Consider the following 26,096-nt stretch of genomic DNA (forward strand, 5'->3'; position numbering starts at 1 on the left):
ATGATGAGAGGCTTCCATTTCTGGATGTTTTGGTTTATAAAAAGCAATATGATACTCTGGTACACAGTGTCTTTCGAAAGCCGATACACACCAAACGGTATGTGCATGCTAAGGTTGCCCTCCACCATACCAACGCAGTGGTGTCCTCAGGACTCTTGTATGCAGAGCATTATACCATTTCCAAAGCGACAATTTTATCCAAGAACTTGCACATTTGATGGCTGTTTTTAAGGAAAGTGGATACTGTGATAAGAAGATACGTCGGCGTATGGAGCTTGGACCACCTCCAGAAGTGTACGAAGAGGAGCATAGATCTGTGGCCTTTATCCCTTACGCTGGGGGTATATCGTTTAAAATTGGAAGGATTTAAAAAAGTTTTAACATTAAGTGTGTGTTCCGTCTACCTTCCAACATTAGGGGTCTGTGAAAAATGATTTCTGGCTTAGGAAGCCTATCATACAAAAAATTCCGGGTCTGTGTGGGAAAGCTTACATCGGTCGTTCGATGCGTTCAGTTCAGGACAGATGCGTGTAACATCGCCAACCTACAAGCCTACAACAACCGGAAAAATTGGCGGTAGCAGAACATTGCCTGACCGTGGGACACGGGATGAAATTTGGTGAGACTGAATTGAAGTCAACACTTCCGATTTTTGGACAAGTGTTTATAAAGAGGCAATTAAAAATAGTCTGGCAGACATTTTGATCAATAGAGATTTTCCTCTTAGCAGGACGTGGAACCTTTTACTGTCCCGCACCAAAACAGAACGTTATTCGGTGCGGCGAGCTTTGAAAACAGTCTCTCAATGCGATATATCGTTGCTGTCGGTGTTCGACTAAGGGAGGCACTACACTTCCGGTCTTGGAGGGCAGCAAAGACCGATGACCTCAGCAGTTTATGGTTCAAATGGCTCAGAGCACTATGGGACTTAACTGCTGAGGTCATCAGTCCCCTAGAACTTAGAACTACTTAAACCTAACTAACCTAAGGACATCACATACATCCATGCCCGAGGCGGGATTCGAACCTGCGACCGTAGCGGTCGCGCGGTTCCAGACTGTAGCGCCTAGAACCGCTCGCTCAGCAGTTTAGCCCCTTGGGAATTCACACAAGCAGCAGCTGTGATGGGTGGCGCATGAGTAGTGTACGGTACAGAGGCCCATACAGGGCGAGGATTTGCGAACTTGGTAGGAGTTTCCAGCGGGAGACAGCAGCAGCACCGTGCTCCTGAAGATAGTAGACAAATGGATCGCCGAAGTAGTGAATCATGTTGATTTTAGGATCCGGAAGAAAACCCAGGGAGACTTTCAGGATCTACTAGTGATTGCCCACACCGATGTTTTTATAACCATGCAGCTAATTTTTCTTGTTCAGTGTTAATAACACTTCTACCAAAGACCACTGACATAAATAAAAATGTTTTTGTAAAACACGTACAGTGTGGAAACCGAACAAACAATACAATTCCCTAGTTCTATGTATCAACTGCAAGGTGTACTTCTCTGTTCCAGCTGTACCTGTGTACACATCAGTGCTTATTAGTTGTAAGAGGAAGGAGCATTTGGTAGAAAGTTCTGTTTAGAAAAACAGCTTATGATCACTTTTATAATTACAACTTGCTGGATGATAAAAGAGGGATGCTGTCCAATAGATAAAATAACTTGTAGACAGTGCCTTATGATGATAGTGGGTAAATGTGACATCTTCAAAGACCTGGGACGTCATGCAAATTGCCCTGTGACTACTCTGCTTCAACTTCCATTCATAAATACCAATACCCACTACTTAGACTAACTTCTCAAAGTCCCTCCCATATTCTTCCGTTTACTGCCTTTTCTCATGATGTACAACAGTGTGCTCAAGCAAAAAACAGGCATGACCGAGCCTCCTGTCACTAAAATGTCTGTGAACTGGCCGAGGTGACTGTGTTAGTCTGATAATGGAAGACGATGGTACCTACTGCCATTGTTCATCTGCGGCATTGACAAATTTAATGCCATTGAAACGCCGCGCGGGATTAGCCGAGCGGTCTATGGGCGCTGCAGTCATAGACCGTGCGGCTGGACCCAGAGGAGGTTCGAGTCCTCCCTCGGGCATGGGTGTATGTGTTTGTCCTTAGGAAAATTTAGGTTAAGTAGTGTGTAAGCTTAGGGACTGATGACCTTAGCAGTTGAGTCCCATAAGATTTCACACCGGTTTTTTTGCCATTGAAACTTCTATTGATCCCAAACTGAAGTCTGGCAATGACTTCAGATAATCGAAAATAACCAGCTGCTTTTGTTGCTCCACAAAGTTTGCCTAAAAGGATTTTAATATGAACCTTTGTAACCCAATTTCTTAAGGTACTTTATATCTGGGGGTTACAAACAACATAAATTTGGATGCGCAAATAGATTAGTGGATTTGGGGTAGGAATTCTATCACCTTAAATAGGATGTTCTATGTTTATCTGAAATGTGTCAACAAAGTGAAATCATTGAAGGTAAAATCTTATAGGTTGCCAGGCTATATCATCTTTCTTCTACATGATCGACCTTTCGACCCATCTGCGGGGTCCATTTGAGGATACTGCGGTGCACACGGTTAGCTGAACACTGTAATAGTGTTTCTTTCTCTTTTAAAAGGGATTTACCAGTGTTTATGCTGAAGAAGTGGAGTTACTAGATACAATTCGAGCGGCTACCTATGTGAGCAATTCGTCACTGGATAGGAAAGTTTTCCCGCGCTTATGCTGAAGAAGATTTACTGTGTAAAGTTCCCCCGGCGGCTAATGGTGGGCTATGGTCATTGAATAGAAGCGAAATGGGCAGAGCTGAACGTTGTCTGTACTGCTCTCGCATCGCGACCGTGTGTTCACTTCCCTGATGGCGGGAAGCTACGATGCCGGAAGCCCGTAGCCGTCTCCTATATCAAAGTTACATTCGCTCTGTGAAATCACAATTACTTCTCAGACTTTTCTTCCATAAATGTTGGTTTGCTTTACCAGTACACGTATGTTGTTGAAATCAATGTTGCGGTCGCAGTTCTGGTGTTCCGCTACTGCATATTTCACACTTAGCTTTAATCGTGTGTGGCATTTCTGTCCTTTAACACATTCTTTTATAGTCCCATCCGTTTCGCCTACGTACACTCTGGCACAGCCACACGTCATTTCATAGATTCAAGCAGAGTGGAGATAATTGGGAGCGTCCGTTTTGCGACAGAAAAGGTCTCGTGTTTTATTCCGACTGTTCTGTGTACCTTATTTCGCAGAATTCTGCGGGTGCGCTCACTAACCCCAGAAAACAGAATGAAAAGACGGGCTCTCGTCCTTCTTATTGGCTTAATTAATATTTCGTTCGGAAGCCCTGCCTATGGACAAACCATCGTAGGCGTTGGCCTTCATGTCTTCTTTAAGATAACCAACTCCGATTCTAGGCTGTTATTGTCACTGATATGGAAGGCACGTGAAGACTGTGTATTGACCCCCTATTTGCTTCTGTACTGCGTGGGGGTGTGAATTCGTATTTAAATACCTATTTGTGTTAATAGGCTTCTATACATGCTGTGTGTTGGAGTGTTGTCAGATCATCTATATATCAACACGTCTAGGCACGGAGACTGATCTCACTCTCTACCTCAAAGGCGAAGTTAACATTGGATTACACCTCAGTTAAGAAATTGTGGAATCCGTGAAGTTCTTCTTTGCTGCGTGCTTTTTAATAAACGTGTCATCCACAAAGCGAACCCAACAAGAAGACTTTAGTGGCGCATCACTTAGCGCCTGTTGTTCAGAATGTTCCGTAAAAATGTCACATGCTATTGGTAACAAGGGTGAACCTGTAGCAACACTACCACATTGCTTATAACATTCTGCTTCATCGGTCACGACAGTGCACGGTACCAGTATGTCCCAGAAAGCCGCGCGTGAAAATGCGATTTTTTCAGGGGATCATATCTTGGTGTCTATTGATCACAGAGGTAAGAAGTGCAATAGATAGCCCTTGGCCAAATGACCACTTGTACACCTGTCAGAAGAACGGGCATGCTGTAGTTATGCTCATAATTCAAACATTACACTTCCTCTATCCCAGGCAAATTGACCAATCGGCTGCTTATTTTGCATTAGGTGTACCTAGAGAGGACATTCAGAGGCTTATAAAAGCACCATGGGTGGTTCCTGAGAAAACCCCGAAAAACCATGATTTTTTGGGTACGAAAAGTACCACTTATGGAGACGAAAACTTCTATAAGTTCTATTCATAGCAAATCACCTAAATTTTTACAATATGTTCTTAAGATAATATTCTCGGAGAATATCATTACCCGTTACCGAGATCCAGAGGTTCAAAGTTGCCGTACTTATGTAGAAAACCGCAAAATCAGTTTTTCCCGCTTTTTCACAGTGGGCTTCAATTAGCTAAATAGCTAATGATACCAAATGGCTCAAAATGTAACTGCACATTCTTTAAACATTCACCTACAAAGGCCATTTTCCTGTTTTCGAAAATGTGTATTCGCTATCAAGATAACCCGAAAAACCATGATTTTCATGTACCAGAAGTACCAACTGTGGTGATGGCCACTTCTGTAATTGAATCGCTCATTGTTGAAAGGCACTAAGTCCAACCTTTACAGTTTTGAGAAACACAAAAAAATCTCTTTCTAATTTTGTAATGTAGTATGAGACACAATTGTTTGTACGTCTAAAGTACGCACACACACACACAAACACACACACACACACACACACACACACACACACACACACGCACACACACACGCACCATTATAATACAACCAAAATTTTTCTGCTAGTGATGTTACTAACGATTTTATTGACAAAATACGTAACTGGACTTGGTTCCTTTCAACACGGAACGAACAGAACCTGTAAGGGGGCAGTAACATTCATAATCTTTGTTTATCGCTTTATTTCCAAATGAATATCTGCATATAAAGTATTAAATTAAAAGGTAACATAAATGCAATATTATTTTTTCATACAACACACGGAATTGTTTATAATTTTCTTTGGTGGAATGCAACCCTATTATTGATAAAACAGCTGGTGCATAGTCGTAGGTATTGCACAACAAAACTGATAGGGTAACAAGTCATACTGTTAGGAAAAGTAGGTAATGCATTTTCACTGACAAGGCCATTCTAGTATTTCATCAAAGAATGCTTTACTCGCCTCGCAAGTCGTGACATAACGATGAACCTTCTCGAGACTGAATGTTTCGTTGATTTGATTGGAACTCTTCATTCTTCGTAGGCCCTTCTCAAGTGGTTCATAAGCGGTGCATTTCTTGGTCCAGCCTGAGGCAAATAGAATTTGTGATGGACAACGCTCCCAATGAAGGGACAAGCAACCACTCTCCCAGGATGATCTGCAGAGCAGTGGAACTCGGAGAATGATGCTGGAGCAAACTGCACTTTGGCTCTTCTAGGAATGTTCTTCCCTACTGATTCATCACTTGGTGTTGTTTTTCTGTAATGCTTAGGCCACCAAGTGTCCACATCAATGATATTAGCTCCTTCCACCATTTGTACAATAACAGCTCTTTTTGCTTTAGCAATGATTGTACAAAAGTATTTTGGTGTGTACATTCTGTCGCAGCACTTAATTTTTTTCTTGAAAACACCAAAACCTCTATAGCAAGGCAGGAAGGAATAACCTCTTATAGGGAAGCGCTGAATAATTTCCTCGAATCATTTATCTTCGACCAAACCCATGCAGAAACGAATAACTGAATGATTCCTATTTTGGCCTGGACATGCATCAGGTTACATGTGTGGTTTCTTCGTGCTTGGTTTAATCTCGTTGATGAGGTAGTACAATATGAATGTACACACCTCATTCGCCCCGTTCTTGGCCTGACCCTCATTGATACATGTATACTATGGAACTATTGTCCTTGAGGTTGTGTATAGTAAATACGTGCACCCATAGCTGCCTTAGGTAGAATATTTCCTGAACTGGTATATGAGGTAGAGGTAAATTTTGCATGAACTCCAAGGCAACACAGACTGTATCGCTGGGCTGACATTATTCTGAACATGCTTTCATACAGGAATAAAATTTGCGACTTTTGAGCATGTGAATACTTAGTTCACTTCCCGCTGCTAATTTAATATTTTGCGATAAGTGCGGAGACTTCTCGTTGACTTGAAGTTCTTCACAGGTGCTGAACATATCTATTTGGGGTCTACCGAATCTATAGTCAAAGTTCTTGTTGAAATAATTAACATAAAATGCATATTTTAATTTAAGATTAGGGTAATCCTCACAAAATAATTCATGTATTTTTTAAAGTTCAGCTTTGCATCCATGTACTTTACTTCTTTTCTCCCATAATTAGATGTTTTAACAAGAAACCTGAAAATATGGTCCCGAATTTCAGGCCAGATTTCATGTAATATAGTATGCGCCTTCTTATTAAATCCTCTCTTGTCTACTGGGGTTTCATCTTTTGCCAGCAGCTTAGCAATCCTGAGTACACGCTTCTGCGTTATACCATATAAGCTAATGAATGCATTCCTACATGCCTGCAGACGCTCCTGGTGTCTAATTACGTAATATGTTGTAGAAAAATATCCGCTCCCAGTTTCAATAAAAGATTATTTATTCGTCACATGGCCGATTTCGGGATTGTGCCCACCCTCAGGTGTTTATACATTCATGTAAATGTTTATATTGCTGGAGATCACTGTATAAATACAAAAAATTATTTGCTAGTGCCTAAATAGATACATGTGGAACAATTGTAAATGACAAGGTAGCATTTGTCTAAAACTGTAATAGTGAAATTTGCAGCTAAACTTTATACAACTGAAATATGGACGTGAAAATGATAACAAATGTGCAACTAAGTGGAAAGACTATCACCACAGCGTAATTATAATAATGAAGCATCATCTTTATGTAAGTACAGATATATTTTCGACAAATGCTGCTTGCCACTTGTATCTGTTTAGCCACCAGCAAGTATTTTTTTTTTTGTATTTATACAGTGATCTTCAGCAATATATGGTAAACATGTACATGAATGTGTAAACACCTGAGGATGGGCACAAGCCAAAAATCGGTCATGTGATGAATAAATAATCTTTTATTGTGACTGGTAACGGAAATTAAAGGAACAGTCACGGAGTTCAACAGCAACCACTATGGATAAAATTCACTTTACGTAATATGTATATGCAGAGTTACGTACTACTTTCTCTTATTCTCCGTTTTGATTAACGGCCCTCGGTCTTTGCCGTTTAATGGGATGCCATTCAATAAGTCTCTGTAGGTGGATATCTTGTTCATTTTTGGTTTCGTAACCGTAAAAAGTACTAATATCTCCAGCTCTCTTCTTCTTGCAATTTATTGAAACATTGCCGGCTGCCGTGGGTGAGTGGTTCTAGGCGCTTCAGTCCGGAAGCACACGGCTGCTACGGTCGCAGGTTCGAATCCTGCCTCGGGCACGGATGTGTGTGACGTCCTAAGGTTAGTTAGGGTTAAGTAGTTCTAAGTCTAGGGGACTGATGATCTCAGATGTTAAGTCCCATGGTGCTTAGAGCCATTTTTGAAGCATTGTCGTTTGCACCTAACACAAACCCATAAGTTACCTAGGTAAAATAGTTTCAGACATCAATTAAGTAATCATAACTTCAGCATTAGTAATCATTCGAATCCCTTTTATGGAAGTGATATGGTTGGACAGATAATATTTAAGTGAAAACGATAATTTCTGTCATACCGGCATGGAGTTCTGATACTTTTCAGAGGAACTCCATTTCTTGCATAGCCAGTATAAGCAGTACCCTTAACCCTGGATCGCTTTACTTTCTTCCTGACATAATTTTCTTCTTTGCGTTGACGTTTCTTTCCTGCCATAACTTCATTATCCATAATGAAAATACGTTTATGAACACAGCAGGAAAACGATATGCACAGCACAACAACCACATACGATATATCGTCAACAATACTCAATATCCACGCAAACAAAACAAAAAAGCACGCCAGTCTTGACAACTGAAACATACCAGCATTTCTGGCGCTGATAGACGTTCCGTGTTGAAACGCACTAACTGCAGAACTAAGTTCCTTTCAACATGGAATGACTAATCTGCCGACTGTGTTAAAGGCGCTTGCGATAGCAGGACACGGTTCCTTTCAACACCAGAACATGCATCTTTCCTATTAGAACGGAATATCACGCTAAAATGAATTTGTCAAAAATGTGGACTTAGTGCCTTTCAACAACGAGCGATTCAGTTTCTGTTCATGGAAAATCTTCAAAATTTTTAGCACATGTTCCTTAGATTATAACGGAAGATTTAACTGAAAAAGTAGGGCGAAAACCAAAGGGCGATCCTTCAGTGTGTATTTTGGGATGTGGCGCCACAAATGGCAGAGGTCATGCTTTTGTAAAGTTTGCCAAGACCAGCAACGTGTCTGACCCTTCACACAGAAAGAAACATACAGAGAATGGAATACATAAATATCAAACAAATCAAAAAAGTGGCCTCTACTGTATTTTACCATAGAATAAAGACATTGCACAAGATATGGCAGCCCTAAACCACTTCTGAATTCATCATAGACTTGTAAGATTCACAATTAAAAACAAATAAATAAAAACATAAAATTCTATGTTGAATGACCTTCTAGAGGTTCTTTGGGACAAACTTCAGTTTGCCAACTTGCTCTTCTGACATAACTCAATGTGATGGCACCTACCATTCCCACCACTCCAATTACAACTAAGAGCAATAGTCTATGTAAATCACACTCAAACTATAGAGTAATGACATAAGGCGCTAATGTGCTATGGTAACCACTTGAATGCTGTTGTGTTTGTGTAAAAAATGCACTCTATCTTTTGGGTAGGATATAAATATCAGTAAAGGGACTGTATGTGAAAGAAGCAAACATGTAACTGCAGAAGGAAATATCCCTGCTCTTAGTGAGATTATATTTTAAATATAAATATGCTAGAATGTTACTAGTACAATAAGCCACTTTAACATATGGATACTGCTCCACATGTGAAGTCTAGACAATTATTCACTCACAGTACCTTGAGACACTCCAAAGGTTACTGCTATGCATAGTGATGAGTGTCCCAAACAAATAGTGAACTGCATTCTTTCTCTCTCCTTATCTATCCAACACCAATTGTGCACATACAATAAAGAGTTTGTAGGAGAGAGGCAAGGCCTGTTGGTATGGACTACGTTTAATATTTTGGAAGACAAATTGTGATTTGTAAGTTGCCATAAAAAATGGATTCAGTATCAACCCTGTTAAAAATCTGCATAATACTGACTTTTAAACAATTTTCTTGAAAGAAAAACATCTGTCTACACTATTTTTTTCCTTTCCCTAGAAGCAATTGGCGGGGGGGGGGGGGCAGAGCTGGTCAGGCCCTCCCTTCCCCTTGCACCTGAAAATGGGTGCCCTTGTCCACCACCACCTTTAGGTCACAGTGATGTGTCTCTCTCCCTCTCTATAAAAGAAAATTGATAATCCTCAGTTTATTACTTTATTTGACTGGACTGACAATGTTTCTGTTGAACAACTTTATAACAGTACTTGGCGTCTCTTAAGAACAAGATGGCTAATTCTAGCACCATGTGCACATAAAAACTATCTCAATCATGGACCTGTTAGTGAAATGCTTGATAATAGTTGTTTACCTGTCAGTTGCTTAGATATTACATGGGTAACTTTAATTGCATGAATATTTACAGGTCTTTGGCATTCAGAGTCTGAGTGGAGCAGGCAGTGTTCGAATAGCATTTGAATTTCTCAGCAAAGTAATGAAGTACAAGACTGTGTTCATACCACTTGAGACATGGGGTAGGTGTTACTTATAAGGCTACCTTTATTTATTAATGTAAAAACTGCATTTACATCTATTTTCAAACATCCTTTGCAGAATATGTGCATAAAGAAGAACAAAGTTGTCAAGTTTCTTTAGAATATTTCCTAAAATTTGCAATTCTTCTTGTTGCAGATTGCTTTTATTATTCAGCTTAATGAAAAATGGAAATTAATGCTTATTTAATGAGGCAGTGCTGTTCTAGCTTACTTTAAATCTCTCACCAAACAGAAGAAGTGTTGAGTTGTTAGAGTTGTTAACAGACACACACAAAAGAGACCAAAAACTTCTAGCTTTCAGAAGAGACCCTTTGATGAGCTACACACACACACACACACACACACACACACACACACACACACACCACACATTCACACACACACACACACACACATTCACACACACACACACACACACACACACATACACAAGGAGCATGTGCCCCTTCATGTATAAGCATGTTTTCATTCTATTCTCTTTTGTACGTGCCTATTGATGACGCAAAACTTCTGCTATTTGCTTAGTGATATCTATTCCTTAGTTATTTACATTATGCTACAATTTCCCTCAATATATTAATTTGACATCTGAAAGTAATAATACAGAATTACCGTTTCCATTTTTCAGAGAACCACTACCGGCTTGTTACACATGGTGGATTTTCTGATGTTAGGGAGTATAGGTACTGGAACACACAGACCAGAAAACTCGACTTTGAAGGTCTGATTGAAGATCTTTCAGGTGCACCTGCAGACTCTGTAGTTGTGTTGCATCCCTGTGCACACAATCCAACTGGCTGTGACCCATCACATGAGCAGTGGGACAGGATTGCTGACATTATTGAGGTACATAAATCACAAAACATTTGTAGTACATGTATCCCAATGAAACTAGGGACTAAATGTAAAATTAATTTTTTCTTTGAAATACATAAACAAAGCTGAAGGGAAAACTATAAAACAGAATAGCATAAAGGTATGCTGGCTTGTAACTCCAAAAGGATGTTTTGTTTCTTTTCTAAGTTCAAGTTTCAAGAACACTGTATGTGACTGTAGCTCATAGCTAATTGTTTTCAGAGGCTTAGTTTAATAATTTAGGTATTTTAAATATCTTGGCATTACCTCATTGTCTTCCTTGCTGAAATATGGATCATGTGGAACTTAGATGACTAACAGCCAGTAAAAGGTTAGAGATTTTTGATTATGGCTTTTTGTTGGTTTTCAATCCATATCTTCTTCAGGCAGGTTGAGCTTCTGTCAGCACTAAAGAAATTCTAAAAAGATTATATCCCAACAACTAGAAGAGACAATGAAACTTGGAACTGACTGAAGTTCTCCAAAGCATTGTGGGCTAGTAATCATATTACTTAGAATGTTCAGTTGTATTTGTTATAGTACTAAGACACACATGTGATAACTTTAGTTCTTTTGCAACATTTAATCAGCTGCTGGTACTGAAATGGTGCAGTGCAGATGTGGCCATCAGGCAGCTGAATCTCACATGGTCAACTTTTATTGATTTTTATCATTGTCAGGGCTGTGAATGACCTATTTTTATTGATTTATTTAATCTAATCACTTTAGGGTCTTCAAATCCTCTCTTACATTAGACTATGGTTTCACACACACAGTATTTTTTTACATCACAGTTATCTACAAAATAACACTAATTTTAATACAGAAAATAGTAATAAAATAGCATTAATAGTTAAAAATGTTTTGAAGGTTTTAGAGACAATGTGAATAAATAGTATTGGCTAAGAACTAATGATGTTAATGTCAGTATTTCTCCTGCTGCTGCTGCCTCTAATAGTAATAGTGATAATGATGATAGTGACTGACACAAAAATATTTACAAATGTACAAAATTGATATATTTTGATAAAGCAGATTCTGAGGGAGAGAAATTTATTTAGACTGCACCAGCTAGTAGCACCGTTAAATGAGAAAAAAATCTAGTTTGAAAGAAGAAAGTAATTAGGTAATGAATGTGTGCCAGACAAAGGTAGACATTATTGAAGCTTCAGTAAATATTTCATTAACTATGTTCTGAAACTGAAGATGTTTTTCAGCTCTCTCATATAATAAGGAAGGTTATTCCAGAGTGATGTTTCTGTTATTGGAAATGACTCTCAGAGAGTGGTTGAGTGATGGAATAGGAGATAAAGGATTTTTCTCTGGAGGCGAGTGCTTCTTCCATGTAGTTCAGACTAGGGAATTACAGACGAGGGGAGTTATGAGGTACAGTGAACACTGTTAAGGCAGTAGAGGAGTCAGACTGCATTCAGCCAGGATAGGTGTGCATATGATGTTGAAATTTGATCAAAGGGTCAAACGAGACAGAAATTTCAAGCCCAGATGTTCCAGCCAAATTAAGCTTTCCTGAAAAAGACCTTGCAGGATAATGTTGCTGTAATTGAAAGTATAAGGCCTGTAAAAATTTCCTTTCCAATTCAAAAGCGAAGAGCTTTATATATATTTCTTTGGGGGTAAGGAGAGATGCTTGTCTGTTGTTGCTATATGCTAAATCCAATTTAAATTTTCATCTATTATTGATCCCAGACTTTTGCTGAGGGAGAGAAGTTGATATTTGTTCCATTTAGGATTAAATGTGGTATAGATTCCTGACGTATTACGCTCATGAGCCTAGAATGACCAAACAGGACTGCTCGGATTTTAGATGGGTTGAATTTTAACCCTATGTTCCATGTCCACATGCATAGCACACAGAGGTCTGTACTGAAATTCTCGATGCCATTTTTCAAGTTTATTCATTTTGCACTTAAGATACAATTGCAGGTTATCAGGATACAAATGATACGCACAGGACAAAACTAATGACACATCATTGACATAAATGAAAAGAGTATAGGACCTAGTACCTAACCCTTGGGGATGTCTGATACTACCTGTCCCCAATGTGACTTTGTAGTGCTGAACAAGACGCAATGCTGGCTAAATGTCAGGTATGAGCAGAACCATTGCACTTGACTTAGTGACAAATTTAGGCTGCTAAGTTTGGCAACCAAAATGTTGAACTTGACAGTGTGAAAGGGTTTTCTGAAGTCTAAGAAGCACATGACAGTTGCCTCATGTGCATCCATGCCAAGCTTCAGGTCACCTGTTACCTTTATTAAGGCAGTTGTTGTGCTGAGATGTTAACGCAAATCTGATTGGTGTTCTTCTACTAAATCGTTGGCAGTTAGGTAGTTTTTTAACTGGTCATAGACTAAGGTACTCGACAGTGCTAGAAGAATGGAAATAAACTGTCAGTCAAAGGCTGCTGTGGAAATGCAATTTCTAGGCATGCTTGAGGGAAAACATCTGTGGTTAAGAAGTGGTTTATGATAACTGTTGTAGTGGACAATAGTGGGTCAATAGTAAGCTTCAACATCTGAACTATGATGGCACAGTGTTCAACAGATGCTGATCTGATATGCCTGATAGATTTTTTAATGGTTTTGCATGAAACATGCTTTAGACAGAATTTTTGTGATGACCGTTGTTAATGCCCATGACGTAATCAATAAGTCTTTGTTTCCTTTGTGGTTCAATTGAAATGGTAGGTAGTGTGAAGTACTGATTCAGTTCTTCAGCTGGGACAATGGTTATCAGCTGCAGCTTTGACTCTAACTATACCAAGATCATGCAGGTCTTTCCATTGTGCAACTCATCTCTGTCTGTTGTTGGATAATTTCTTGCACCTCAATTGCAAATTCAGATAAATTAATGTGTTTCAAGCCTCCATGTGTAGTCATTTGTGGCTTCTTCCTGGGACATTCTAGTGAATACACCATGAGACTGAACTCATACCAGGTGCAGATATTGATGAGGCACAAATTATTCTGTTCGAGGATTTCATTGTAATTCTACATATGAGGGTGTGACTACAGGTTGTGTCATGGACAGACACAAATTCAAATAATGCTGAAAAAAAATGTTTGAAGAAAATAGCAAACAGTTAAATTTCACACTGGAAGGACTGTTGTATAGAAAATTTATGTTGATGTCACCAGCTGCAACTATATGCTTAAATGTCTATTTGAGACTTGACAAGGAATGAGGCAAACCTGCCTACTTTAGGAGGTTGTACAGGACACATATTTGGCACTTTCTACAGGGCTATAACAAATTGTTGAAGCGATTTCATAAATTCACTGTAGCTCCATTCATTGACATATGGTCACGACACACTACAGATACGTAGAAAAACTCATTTTGTTTGGCTGAAGCCGCACTTCAGGTTTCTGCCGCCAGAGCACTCGAGAGCGCAGTGAGACAAAATGGCGACAGGAGCCGAGAAAGCGTATGTCGTGCTTGAAATGCACTCACATCAGTCAGTCATAACAGTGCAACGACACTTCAGGACGAAGTTCAACAAATATCCACCAACTGCTAACTCCATTCGGCAATGGTATGCGCAGTTTAAACCTTCTGGATGCCTCTATAAGGGGAAATCAATGGGTTGGCCTGCAGTGAGCGAAGGAACGGTTGAACGCGTGCGGGCAAGTTTCACGCGTAGCCCGCGGAAGTCGACGAATAAAGCAAGCAGGGAGCTAAACGTACCATAGGATGGTGCTTCACCGCACTTCCATCATGATATTCGGCATTTCTTAAACAGGAGATCGGAAAACCGATGGATCGGTCGTGGTGGAGATCATGATCAGCAATTCATGTCATGGCCTTCACGCTCTCCCGAATTAACCCCATGCGATTTCTTTCTGTAGGGTTATGTGAAAGATTCAGTGTTTAAACCTCCTCTACCAAGAAACGTGCCAAAACTGCGAGCTTGCATCAATGATGCTTTTGAACTCATTGATGGGGACATGCTGCACCGAGTGTGGGAGGAACTTGATTATCGGCTTGATGTCTGCCGAATCACTAAAGGGGCACATATCGAACATCTGTGAATGCCTAAAAAAACTTTTTGAGTTTTTGCATGTGTGTGCAAAGCATTGTGAAAACATCTCAAATAATAAAGTTATTGTAGAGCTGTGAAATCGCTTCAGTGATTTGTAATAACCCTGTATTATGGGTTTGTTCTCTATAAATCTTCATTACCTTTGTATGTGTTTAGCAAAGTAGGTGATAAATCAGAGTGTAAGTGTGCACCTACTTCAGCTCTTCATTTGTTACGTCATGCCTTAGAACTAGTGAAAAGTCTTGCTTTGAGCCAGGTCTCCAATGAAATATTACATGGATGGCTGTCTTGGAATATACGATGGCGCTCATAGAGATGAGCTGGCTGATGTTGGACATTTGCATGTACAACATGGAGGTGGCGCATTCAGTTGTAGCTCATGCAAGGACACTGCTGGTGGATACTTCTGATTCAGTCAGTGCTTACAACAGCATGGAGCATAAGGAATGTGTTGATATGGGAGAACTCCAGGAAGCAAAGGAGATTCAGGTAGTTTCTGGTAGAAGGAAGGTTTTGTGGCCAAGGTCAGCAGTGTTTGCATCAGTCATGGGATAACAGAGTGGTAATAGGAAATGGAACCCTTGCTGAAAAGGCCTAGAATAATCTGCATGTAATAGTATTAAAAGCAAAACAGTCAGAATAAAAAGAGAGTGTACTATTAATAACACTAACAATGAGCGACAGCAGTGATAGAGTAATGGACAAATTAATAAGAAACAATAAAAAAGCAATTGGTACTGAGGTAAGGCACAAATATTAAGAAAAGATAATATTTAATTTACATTATACAAAAAAACCACAATTGTAATGTGGTGTGTCTAGCTTAGAACCTTCTCTTCTGTTGTTGTCTGTTGCAATCTTTAGCTTCCATGATCAAGATAGCAGATTTAAGTGTTTGTATTACTTCTGCACATTTTTTGCTGCAGTAACTGTCAAGGCCATGAAATTAATTAGCCACTGAAATTACTTTTCCAGGAACGAAGGCTGTTCCCATTTTTTGACATTGCTTATCAGGGGCTAGCTTCTGGAGATATTGATGAAGATGCCTGGGCTGTCAGACGCTTCGCTGAAAGAGGCATTGAATTTTTCTCTGCACAGTCTTTTTCTAAGAACTGTGGGTTATATGGTAAGTTATACCAGTTTCTAACATTCCTGCTGACACACCAGTTTGAAATATTTCTTAGATACAGATATACTGAGCAAAATGCATGATCTATACTTCCTCATTTATCTGAAGCTGTCAGTGCAATCAGAGGAATGAATGAATGAGGGTGAACAGTTAAAAAATAAAGAATTGACTAATGAAATTAAGAAAGCGAATAACAATAGAAAGGTCACAATAAATTACTGTTTCAATTGAACTGAAGTTAAAATTTGTGACTGGTAGTTTACACTTTAGGTACCCGGTAAATCAATATGACACTAGTAGCCCCAGTCTGACCTCATCTTCATGATGTAACAGAACATAAGATAAAAACAAAATAAACTGAATTAGCTATTAGAAATCTATGTACATCACCAAATGATGCATGTTCATTGATATGTTTTTGGTGTTGCTGGATATGTCAAAGGCTCCTTTTTTAATTGATAAAAACATTCTCTTCACATGCCTCCCTCCCTTCCTTTTCTTTTTCCCTGTTCCTGATGTAACTATGTTGCCTATCTTACTCCAGGCATAACTGGTAGCATCAGGCTCTGTACTTTGTGAATGCGGATTGCAGTAAAGATCTTTGTCACTATTACCAGTGAAATCTCCAGTGAGTACCACCTGTGCAGTTTTCTGCTAGTCATTTAGCTCCTGTGGCATAAATTGGAAACATTTTTCCTGATTGCACACTGCTTTTGGAACCATGGTGTGAACAATGGCCTTGTTAATCTCCAAATTTTATGATATTAATCCCAGAGACAATCATCAACTTTATACTAGCCTTTGTCATATATGATTGGTATTATCTGTTAGAGTTTGTCGACATTTGACTTCAATATTATTCATAATTAACAGTTTCCTTTTTTGCTCTCAAAGCATTTGAACAAACCACAGACACCTTTTCTACTTGCTGAAACTGTTGTATCCATGCACCATTACTCCATGGATTCTATTGCTACTTTAATAACTTTTTATTAGACTTTAAGATTTATGCAAATGAAAGCAGAGTTCACAAAAACATTTGTCAAGCCGTAAAAGACAAACGCATTTCAATTTAGTGTGATGAATACAATATGGCTCTTCACCAATGCTGATGGTTATGGGGTAGGTCCAGTCCTAGTACAAATTCAGAAAGGTACTGAATATGTGATAGCTTATGCTTTCAGCGTATTCTTCAAGTCTGAGATGAATTACTGTACTACAGAGAAAGCTTGTCTTGCAGTTTCTGTTTCTGTCTGTGTTTATCCAGTAAACCATTACAGTTGTGATGGACCACCATCCTCTATGTGTGCTGACAATCCTGAATGCTCCGTAAGCTGAACTGATGAAAAGGGCACTGAAACTTCAGTAGTATGACACCATAGCGGAAAAAAAGATGCAAATACATGAATATCAACTGCCATTCAAGTAATCTTTTAGCATAACACTGCAGCACTATGAAATTTTAGCCATTGCTCCATTAAATGATATTGCTGCTGAACAGTAAGGAGATCCAGCACTACTGAAAGCCATAGAAGTCTTGAAGAAAGAGGAACAAAATGAAGGAGAATTCCAGTTAATAAATGGAACACTGAATAAGAGGATCTATGACCTGATGGGTCTGCAATGGTTACTTGTAATTCAAGTTCATCTATGGCCAGTTTTCCCAAAGATTGTCCATGATGCTCCAACATCTGATCACCTGGGATTTAGAAGGTTTTAAATAGAATCAGACTTAGGGAACAATGGCCACATCACTACTGGTCCATTAAGACAATATGTGAGCCACTGTAATGAGTGGCAGTGGTGGAAACATTTTCTGCAGTTACCTCTAGGGCATCTGGTACCATTTCCACCTGTTGCAGTACCATTCCACTGAACTGGAATTTACCTCTTGGGTATGTTCCTGATAGTGGCAAAACAGAAAGTGATGGATAGTATTCTACACTTTACTACTACATCACTAGCTGCACTGACTGCTATAGTTCTGGAAATAGCAAAGTTCTCTAAACATAATTTTGAAGCATGTAGAACACTATGTGTTGGTCTCGGACTGTAGAAAAGTTTTACAGAGGTTAGTATCAGAGATAATTTCCCAGTTTGACATCATGTACAGGATTACAGCTATCTGCCACACCCAGATGCATGAACTCACAAAATGTTTTAATAAGATATTGATAGATATCTCTCAACATATGCTGAGTCAAACAAGGAGACTGTGGTAACATTTACATATAACACCATGAAGAATGATTCTACAAGCTTCACACTGTTCTCTCTGCTCCACAGTCATGAGGCCGCTATGGCAGTTGATACATTGTTCCTATTTGAACTGCATGATACTCAGGATCAGTACCTGAAACTCCTCATTACAGTGACAAGAAAATACAGATGGCTCATATATGGACCCTTGACACCTAGGAAAAGAACTGAGGATGCTATAATCTGAGTACTGGGCAGTGAGATACAGCCCAGGAGATTTGTTATGGATTTCTACACCTATGCAGGAAGTGGGATTATCAGAAACTTTACTGAAGTGGTACTTCACCACATATTATATTGTGCTTGTTGGACATTACATATGAAGTTGAAGATTATGACCATTCATCAAAAAGGTAAAAGTGCAGAGGTGTTGTCCATGTCTTTTTTATGAAGATCTACTAAAATCCTGAGATGCAGATCAGAGTATTCAAGGAAACTGAAGACCCACTTGACAGTCACAAAGCTTTGGTGGAGGACCTTCAATGCTCGCAGCAGTGAAGAGAGTGACAACATGAGCAGAATGCAAGGGTCTACCAGTGCTACCATATAGAGGACCATCGACAACATCTAGATCCAGAATGATATAGGCAGCACTTTTGAGAAATTCTGAAACAGTGGGTCACTATTTCTCCACGAGAGTGAGCAATGCCACAAACTATGTTGCATGCCTTATGGAGTGGTGATTAGTGTCACAGGCTGGTGAGCTACAGGGCACCATTTCAAAACCTACCAGCAGCAATTGGTATTTATTGTTTCTGAAATCTTCTCAAAAGTTCTTACATTTGTGATGTTTGTATCTTCTGCAATATTTGACATTCATATGAAGAGCAGAACTCTCCATTCAGGAGTTCAGTTCTATTCTGTCTGCACAATGATACTTGTAATAAACATGATTTCAGTGCAATGTGTTGTGCTTCATTGAATACCTTGCTATTGGATTTATGATGTGACAATACTGTGTAAAGCAGATTACCATACATATTGCATAATCTTTTTTAAGTATCTTGGAATTGTTACACTCACTTCCCAGTATGCTTACTCCTTTGTGCTTTATGGCGTTGACAATAGAAATCAGTTCCAGCTGAACTATGATATACACAATCACAACAGAACCTCCTTCTACAGAGTTCAAAATGAAGTTATGCACTCTTGTGGGAAGATATGCAACACACTCCCATCCAACATAAAGTAAGAAATTGGAAATATGTACCAATTCAAAAGAAAATTAAGCACATTCCTCATTAACCACTCTTTTTACACATTATCTTCATATCTAGATTTAGGTATTGAAATGTTCTGTTAATACATGGCAAGTGTCAGTAAAGCTGCATGTACTGCAAATAGGACTCAGTGTTTGTAGATGCAGGAAAATATTTTCTTTGAAAAATACCACTGTAATCAAGTAAATCTTAAGCCACTAACAGCAGAAAAACAGTAGCTATTTAGTATAACTGAAAAGGCAGCAGCTTTCCTTATAAGTTATTCAGTTAAAATACAATGGGCTCAGATTAAAGGGTAGTGTGGGTAGGGGCTGGGAGCTTCATGTACAGTGTAACATGAAAACTGAAAATCTCCAAATTGGCAAAATTACAAGATATGTTTAACACAGGGTGCTTTCTAGTTGCTTCCAAGCAGGCTTGCACATGTGGTTGAGGCTGTGGCTTGAATGCCTGCATGGAACATTCCTGCTAGGTAAAGGCACCAATTCTCAGGCTTGACAGTACCTGCTGTCAGCAACATATCAGACACAGTTCAAGAGTTCGGAGGTATTACCAGAAAACTACATGATGGAAACTGGAGACACTCCACTACGAAAAAAATAAATGAAAGAATGACTACACAAAAATAGTTGGAAGAACACTGAAATAAACAGCCCTGCTCTCATTTAGGATAAAATTATTTTGGGCATTGGGCCACGCCACTGTAAAAGGAAGACACTGTAAAGGAAGACATTCACCAGTATACAGCAGTGAACTGCTCTGAAGAGGACCATAGGGAATCAGTCAAAACATCAGCAGTTTAGTTGTTTTAGTAATATACAATGTCTTGGCCCAATACACAAAATTATTTTACCCACAATGACACAAGCTGTGGAAGCCTACAAAATTAACAGTATTACACTCAGTTTATGAACTATGACCACCCCCAGAGTCAAACCTTGGATTTCAAACCAAATTTAGAAATGTAATTGTGAATAGCACTAAGCAGTTTAGTGACATTTTATTGTTAACATAGAATACAAATTAAGTTTCTATGATCTTCTTTTCTTTTTTAAATGTATTTGTTGACTTCCTCATATCTCTGACAACACCTCTCCTTGAATAGATGTACAGAACACAATGAATGAATGACTGACTGAACATGCACACATTTTTTAAATATACTGCACTGTTTAGATATCAGTCAACTCACCAAACTTTTTAGATGCACATTGTAAATTCAAAGTTTTTGACATTTTTAGAAGACATGAATACATTTTCTTCTCCACAGGTGAACGCACAGGGAACCTGGCTGTGATGCTAAACAATCCAGACAAGATTGAGAAAGTGAAATCTCAGTTTATTGTTATCGCACGATCAATATACTGCAGTCCGCCTAGTCAAGGTGCTCGTATAGTAACTACCATGCTAGAAGATCCTAAACTGAAGGAAGAGTGGTAAGTAAAATATTAATTAAAGTGCATAAAAAGCTTTTGGCATTGATAAATGCTATAATTAATACATGTAAACAAGATTTTTTAATTTTAGTTTGATTTTCCATTTTTGAAATATAAATTTATTTGAATTAATAACAAAATGCAATATAAAACTTCCATTTTGGTATAGTTTTTCTAACTAGACAGAAATATTGGGGATATCATTAAATAATCAGGATGCATTCTTATGACAAATTATGTGGACAGCAACAAAGGAAAGAGAATTAATTAAATTGACTCAGGAACACAATTAAATAGATAATCCCATGAGGGATATAGAAGTACTAACTTCTGTGAGAGTGTTAGTCAAAAATATTATAATAAAAAAAACACATGATGACATTATGCTTCTTCTTTTGCAAATTGAGGGTTTAGGCCTTATGGCCTGTTCTGGCCTCACCATTGTTACCTTGGCCTTCCCACACTCCTCTTTCCAATGATACTGTATTTCATCACTTGTTAAGTGATTCTGTGAGGTGACCTGCTCTTTCAAAACATGCTTCTATTGGTTTACTTTTTCTGTTAATAGCTGTACTCCCCACGTATTTCCTTATTTCTTCATTTCTTATTTTGAACATCGTTTGTGCAACTTTCACAGATCTAATTAATTTAATTTCTAATGTTTCAAGATGTCTTACCTCTCTTGATCTTAATGTCAACTTTCTGCTCCATTTACTACTGTGGTTAGTGCCATAGCTCTATGAATCTTCATTTGGTTTTGTCTTTTAGTTTTACCCTTTAATGTTATTGTTATATATGTTGATAGGTGTTAATTTTCTTACTTGCATCTCCCTGTTCTTCAAAAGTTATGTCCTAGATATTGGAAATAGGACGCATGTTCTATTATTACATTACTAATGGTTATATAAGTTCTTATGGGTGTTAACATTGTGTATAGAACATTTATTTAACAGTTTTAAGTATGGGCAATGGGAATGCCACTTCATGGGATTTGTAATTGTTCATGAGCCTCTTGGTCTATGGACATGCTGCACAGAACTATCATTAAGTACAATGTTTACTTAGAGAGCTCTGATAATTCAAGGTGTCATTTGCCTCAAGGAATAATTTTATAATTTTTTTCAGATGGTTGTAACATGCATTATGATACGGGGCATTAGCTCCTAAGTGTTCTTTCTTGGTCCTACTAATATCCAATGCCTGAAAAAAATGCCTGACATTACATTAGTATATCCTTCCCTGAAAATCAAGTTAGCATAACACTGATAAATGATGCCGTTCATTAAAAATTGCTAATTTTAATTGTTGGTGACTCTGATTATATTATAACAACTCAGTTAGTTAAATATAGATGAAAAGCAATTTTTGTTAGGAATTAAGTTCTTTCTGTATGTAATTGAAATAGTGAAACAAATTCATGAATGTCAGCATTGTGTCACAAATACTTTTACACAGAGCAACATAGAAAAAATGCATCCTGCAGTATAGGCAGTGATGCCAAGAACATGAAATAAACATTTGTTAATGCCAAATAGCCATTAAGCAGAGATAATTGTGATCTCTGCCTCACATGCTCAATATACTTAAATTAGACAGATGTAACACAGTTTACTCAGAGAAACAATTGAAATTCATTTGTCAACAGGAAGATAAGTAATATTCATACCTATAATTATTCTCATCATATCTATTTGCAAATTAAAATTCTTGTTTGTATTACAGACTTTAATGTCATACTTAGGGGTGAATTTCAGGGGCAGAGCAGCAAAAACCTATTATAATTCTGCAAGAAAGAAAATTGTTAATGTTGTATAAATGATTAAACATCAAACAGAAAACAATTAAAGAATCTTGGTATTGTTACTGATGTTCATCTACATTTTACCCTCAAGCTATGTTTTATTACTCTGTTTCATTTTCTTCTTTAAGTTTTGTTATGTTATAACTGATTCTTTGACAGTGAGTCACTGATGCTGATGTACAACTGAATAAAAATAACATACAAAATAAATGATATGAATATAATAGAGGGAAACATTCCACATGTGAAAAATATATCTAAAAACAAAGATGATGTGACTTACCAAACTAAAGTGCTGGCAGGTCGATAGACACACAAACAAACACAAACATACACACAAAATTCAAGCTTTCGCAACAAACGGTTGCTTCATCAGGAAAGAGGGAAGGAGAGGGAAAGACGAAAGGATGTAGGTTTTAAGGGAGAGGGTAAGGAGTCATTCCAATCCCGGGAGGGGAAAGACTTACCTTAGGGGGAAAAAAGGACAAGTATACACTTGCACACAGACACATATCCATCCGCACATACACAGACACAAGCAGACATTTGTAAAGGCAAAGAGTTTGGGCAGAGATGTCAGTCAAGGCGGAAGTACAGAGGCAAAGATGTTGTTGAAAGACAGGTGAAGTATGAGCGGCGGCAAATTGAAATTAGCGGAGATTGAGGCCTGGCGGATAATGAGAAGAGAGGATATACTGAAGGGCAAGTTCCCATCTCCAGAGTTCTGACAGGTTGGTGTTAGTGGAAAGTATCCAGATAACCAGGACAGTGTAACACTGTGCCAAGATGTGCTGGCCGTGCACCAAGGCATGTTTAGCCACAGGGTGATCCTCATTACCAACAAGCACTGTCTGCCTGTGTCCATTCATGCGAATGGACAGTTTGTTGCTGGTCATTCCCACATAGAAAGCTTCACAGTGTAGGCAGGTCAGTTGGTAAATCACGTGGGTGCTTTCACACGTGGCTCTGCCTTTGATCGTGTACACCTTCCGGGATACAGGACTGGAGTAGGTGGTGGTGGGAGGGTGCATGGGACAGGTTTTACACCGGGGGTGGTTACAAGGGTAGGAGCCATTGGGTAGGGAAGGTGGTTTGGGGATTTCATAGGGATGAACTAAGAGGTTATGAAGGTTAGGTGGACTGCGGAAAGACACTCTTGGTGGAGTGGGGAGGATTTCATGAAGGATGGATCTCATTTCAGGGAAGGATTTGAGGAAGTCATATCCCTGCTGGAGAGCCACAATCAGAGTCTGATCCAGTCCCGGAAAGTATCCTGTTACAAGTGGGGCACTTTTGGGGTTCTTCTGTGGGAGGTTCTGGGTTTGAGGAGATGAGGAAGTGGCTCTGGTTATTTGCTTCTGTACCAGGTAGGGAGGGTAGTTGTGGGATGTGAAACCTGAAAACAGCTTTCTGTTTCTGAACTAGAAGCAGAAAATTCTCATTCTTATATTGCTTATTAGACTACTGATATGCAATTAGTCCTTACATTTATATTAAAAATTAAACTTACAGTAACGGATTTTATGCAAACACATCTTGAATGTGTGGTTCACTTCGTGGAAAGAAAGTGCTTTATTTAGTCTATATGTTCCCCAAAATTTTCATTCAGTACATTAACAACTCAACACTTATTGACTATTTATACAATTCCTATTTCAGGAAAACATGCTTGCGAGAGATGACAAACCGCATCAAAGATATGAGGAAAGGCCTAAAAGAGCGCTTGGATGCATTGGGAACACCTGGCTCATGGGATCACATCACTCAGCAAGTGGGCTTCTTTTCATTTACAGGACTCTCTGGTAAGCTTCACGTATGTTAACCACATCTCCAATAGTTTTCCAACGAACATAAATTGCAGAGTTCTCTGCAGCCATTCACACAGGAGAGCTGAGATCAGTTTCCAATTTTTTAAATACTGGTAAAGGAATTATTGATACATAAATCAGCCAGTGGTTGTCAAAACACTTATAAACAATACTTAAGACTAATGAACAGTAAAACTATGACAGGGCCTATGACAAAGTCAGGAAATATGGGAGATTTGTAACCTTTCCTCCATTAAGACATTAGGAAATTTGTCAGTTATACAAAGCTAAATCTACAAGAAACAAACACTATAAAGTACCTGGTTCAGTGAAATATCAGGCAAGATTATGAAAATCAATGCAGTACATATTAGTGTTGCCCTGTCACCATTATACAATGTTTTTATGTGCAGTCAGTTTGCAAATGGACTAAAACACTTGTTGCTTCATAAAATGGGTAGAGAGATAACATGGACTAATACAGCCCAATTTCCTTTTTAACAGTGTTTTTCTGAAGGCTTTTTAGAATGTGATTTATAAGCTTTCCTGGCATCATTTTGAAATGTTCTTGGGTATTCAGGAATGTGGCATCATCAAAATGGTGCAATATTTTGGGAAGCTGACTTGTCATCTCCAGGCAATCATAATAACTGTCTTTTGCTGAGTGATGTTTGATATATTTCCTCCCTACTGCAGTTGATCATGCGTCTGTGGTACCCAGGTACACCTGTACTGATGTGGTGTAAGGAGAAGTGTGTGCCGGGATGTCAGCCGTGACCTACAGTTCCTGATGTGTAGGAAATGGGTCTGTGTGATGTGGTCTGAGTTCTTCAATTGGCATGACATGAATGGATCTTGAGCATACTCAATGCTAAGGCCCAAGTCTTCTTTAGTTGGAAACCAATTTATGCATTTTTCAGTTCATCGTGCAGTTGGACCCTATGAGACTATTTTAAAACAAAATTCCAGAACGTTTTGGCCTGTTTTACGGACTTGGCAATATGACAGTTCATGTTATGTCCTTCAGTAGGTGTCAGTAAGCCATTTTGTGACATGTAGCCATAAATTATATCATACAACACTCTCTCAAACACCTTTGAGAACACTGCCAGCAAAGGGATGGGCTGATATTGTCCCACTTTTGTGGTTAGGCACCACTATTGCATGTTTCAGTCTATCCTGAAATGTCCCAGTTCTCACTAACTGATTACATAAATAGCATAATATGTGATCAATTAAGTCTGCCTATCATTTTAAAATCCTACTTCATTTCCATCACATCCAGAAGATCCAGAACTTTTAAATAATTTTACAATTTTGTCCAATTTCTTTAGGAGTTGTGCTTTTGAAATGAAGTGTTATATTTGGTGTGATTTGCATGTGATTAAGTAGCTCTATAGCTTCTGTGGGAAAATGTTTATTATGGTTCCCTGTTCTCTTACTTACAGCAAGAAAAAAGTTATTCAAATATGGGGCTGCAACTTTTTGATTATTTTTGTCCTGACCAAGGACAGTGGAGTCCCTGCTTGTCCAGATTTTAGGTTCCTATTTGCCTCACTTTTTGTGATATTCAGTATAGTTTTTACTTTATTTTTTGAATTCCTAATTTTTTCAGTGTAATGCATTTCTGTGGCCTTTCTGATGACATATATTTGAATTTTAC

At 38.6% G+C, this 26,096-nt stretch overlaps 1 protein-coding gene across 1 annotated transcript in view; it reads left to right on the forward strand.

Annotated features, from left to right (window-relative positions):
* Positions 1-26,096, forward strand: part of LOC124605428 (aspartate aminotransferase, cytoplasmic-like) — a 56,196-nt gene that overhangs the window by 24,845 nt on the left and 5,255 nt on the right. The window contains exons 3-7 of the mRNA XM_047137087.1: positions 9,730-9,838; positions 10,488-10,705; positions 15,756-15,906; positions 20,659-20,824; positions 24,285-24,427. Coding sequence (XP_046993043.1) covers positions 9,730-9,838; positions 10,488-10,705; positions 15,756-15,906; positions 20,659-20,824; positions 24,285-24,427 — 787 coding nt within the window. The remainder of the gene's footprint in view (positions 1-9,729; positions 9,839-10,487; positions 10,706-15,755; positions 15,907-20,658; positions 20,825-24,284; positions 24,428-26,096) is intronic.

This window comes from Schistocerca americana, chromosome 3, assembly GCF_021461395.2.
Source record: "Schistocerca americana isolate TAMUIC-IGC-003095 chromosome 3, iqSchAmer2.1, whole genome shotgun sequence".
Taxonomy (NCBI): Eukaryota; Metazoa; Arthropoda; class Insecta; order Orthoptera; family Acrididae; genus Schistocerca; species Schistocerca americana.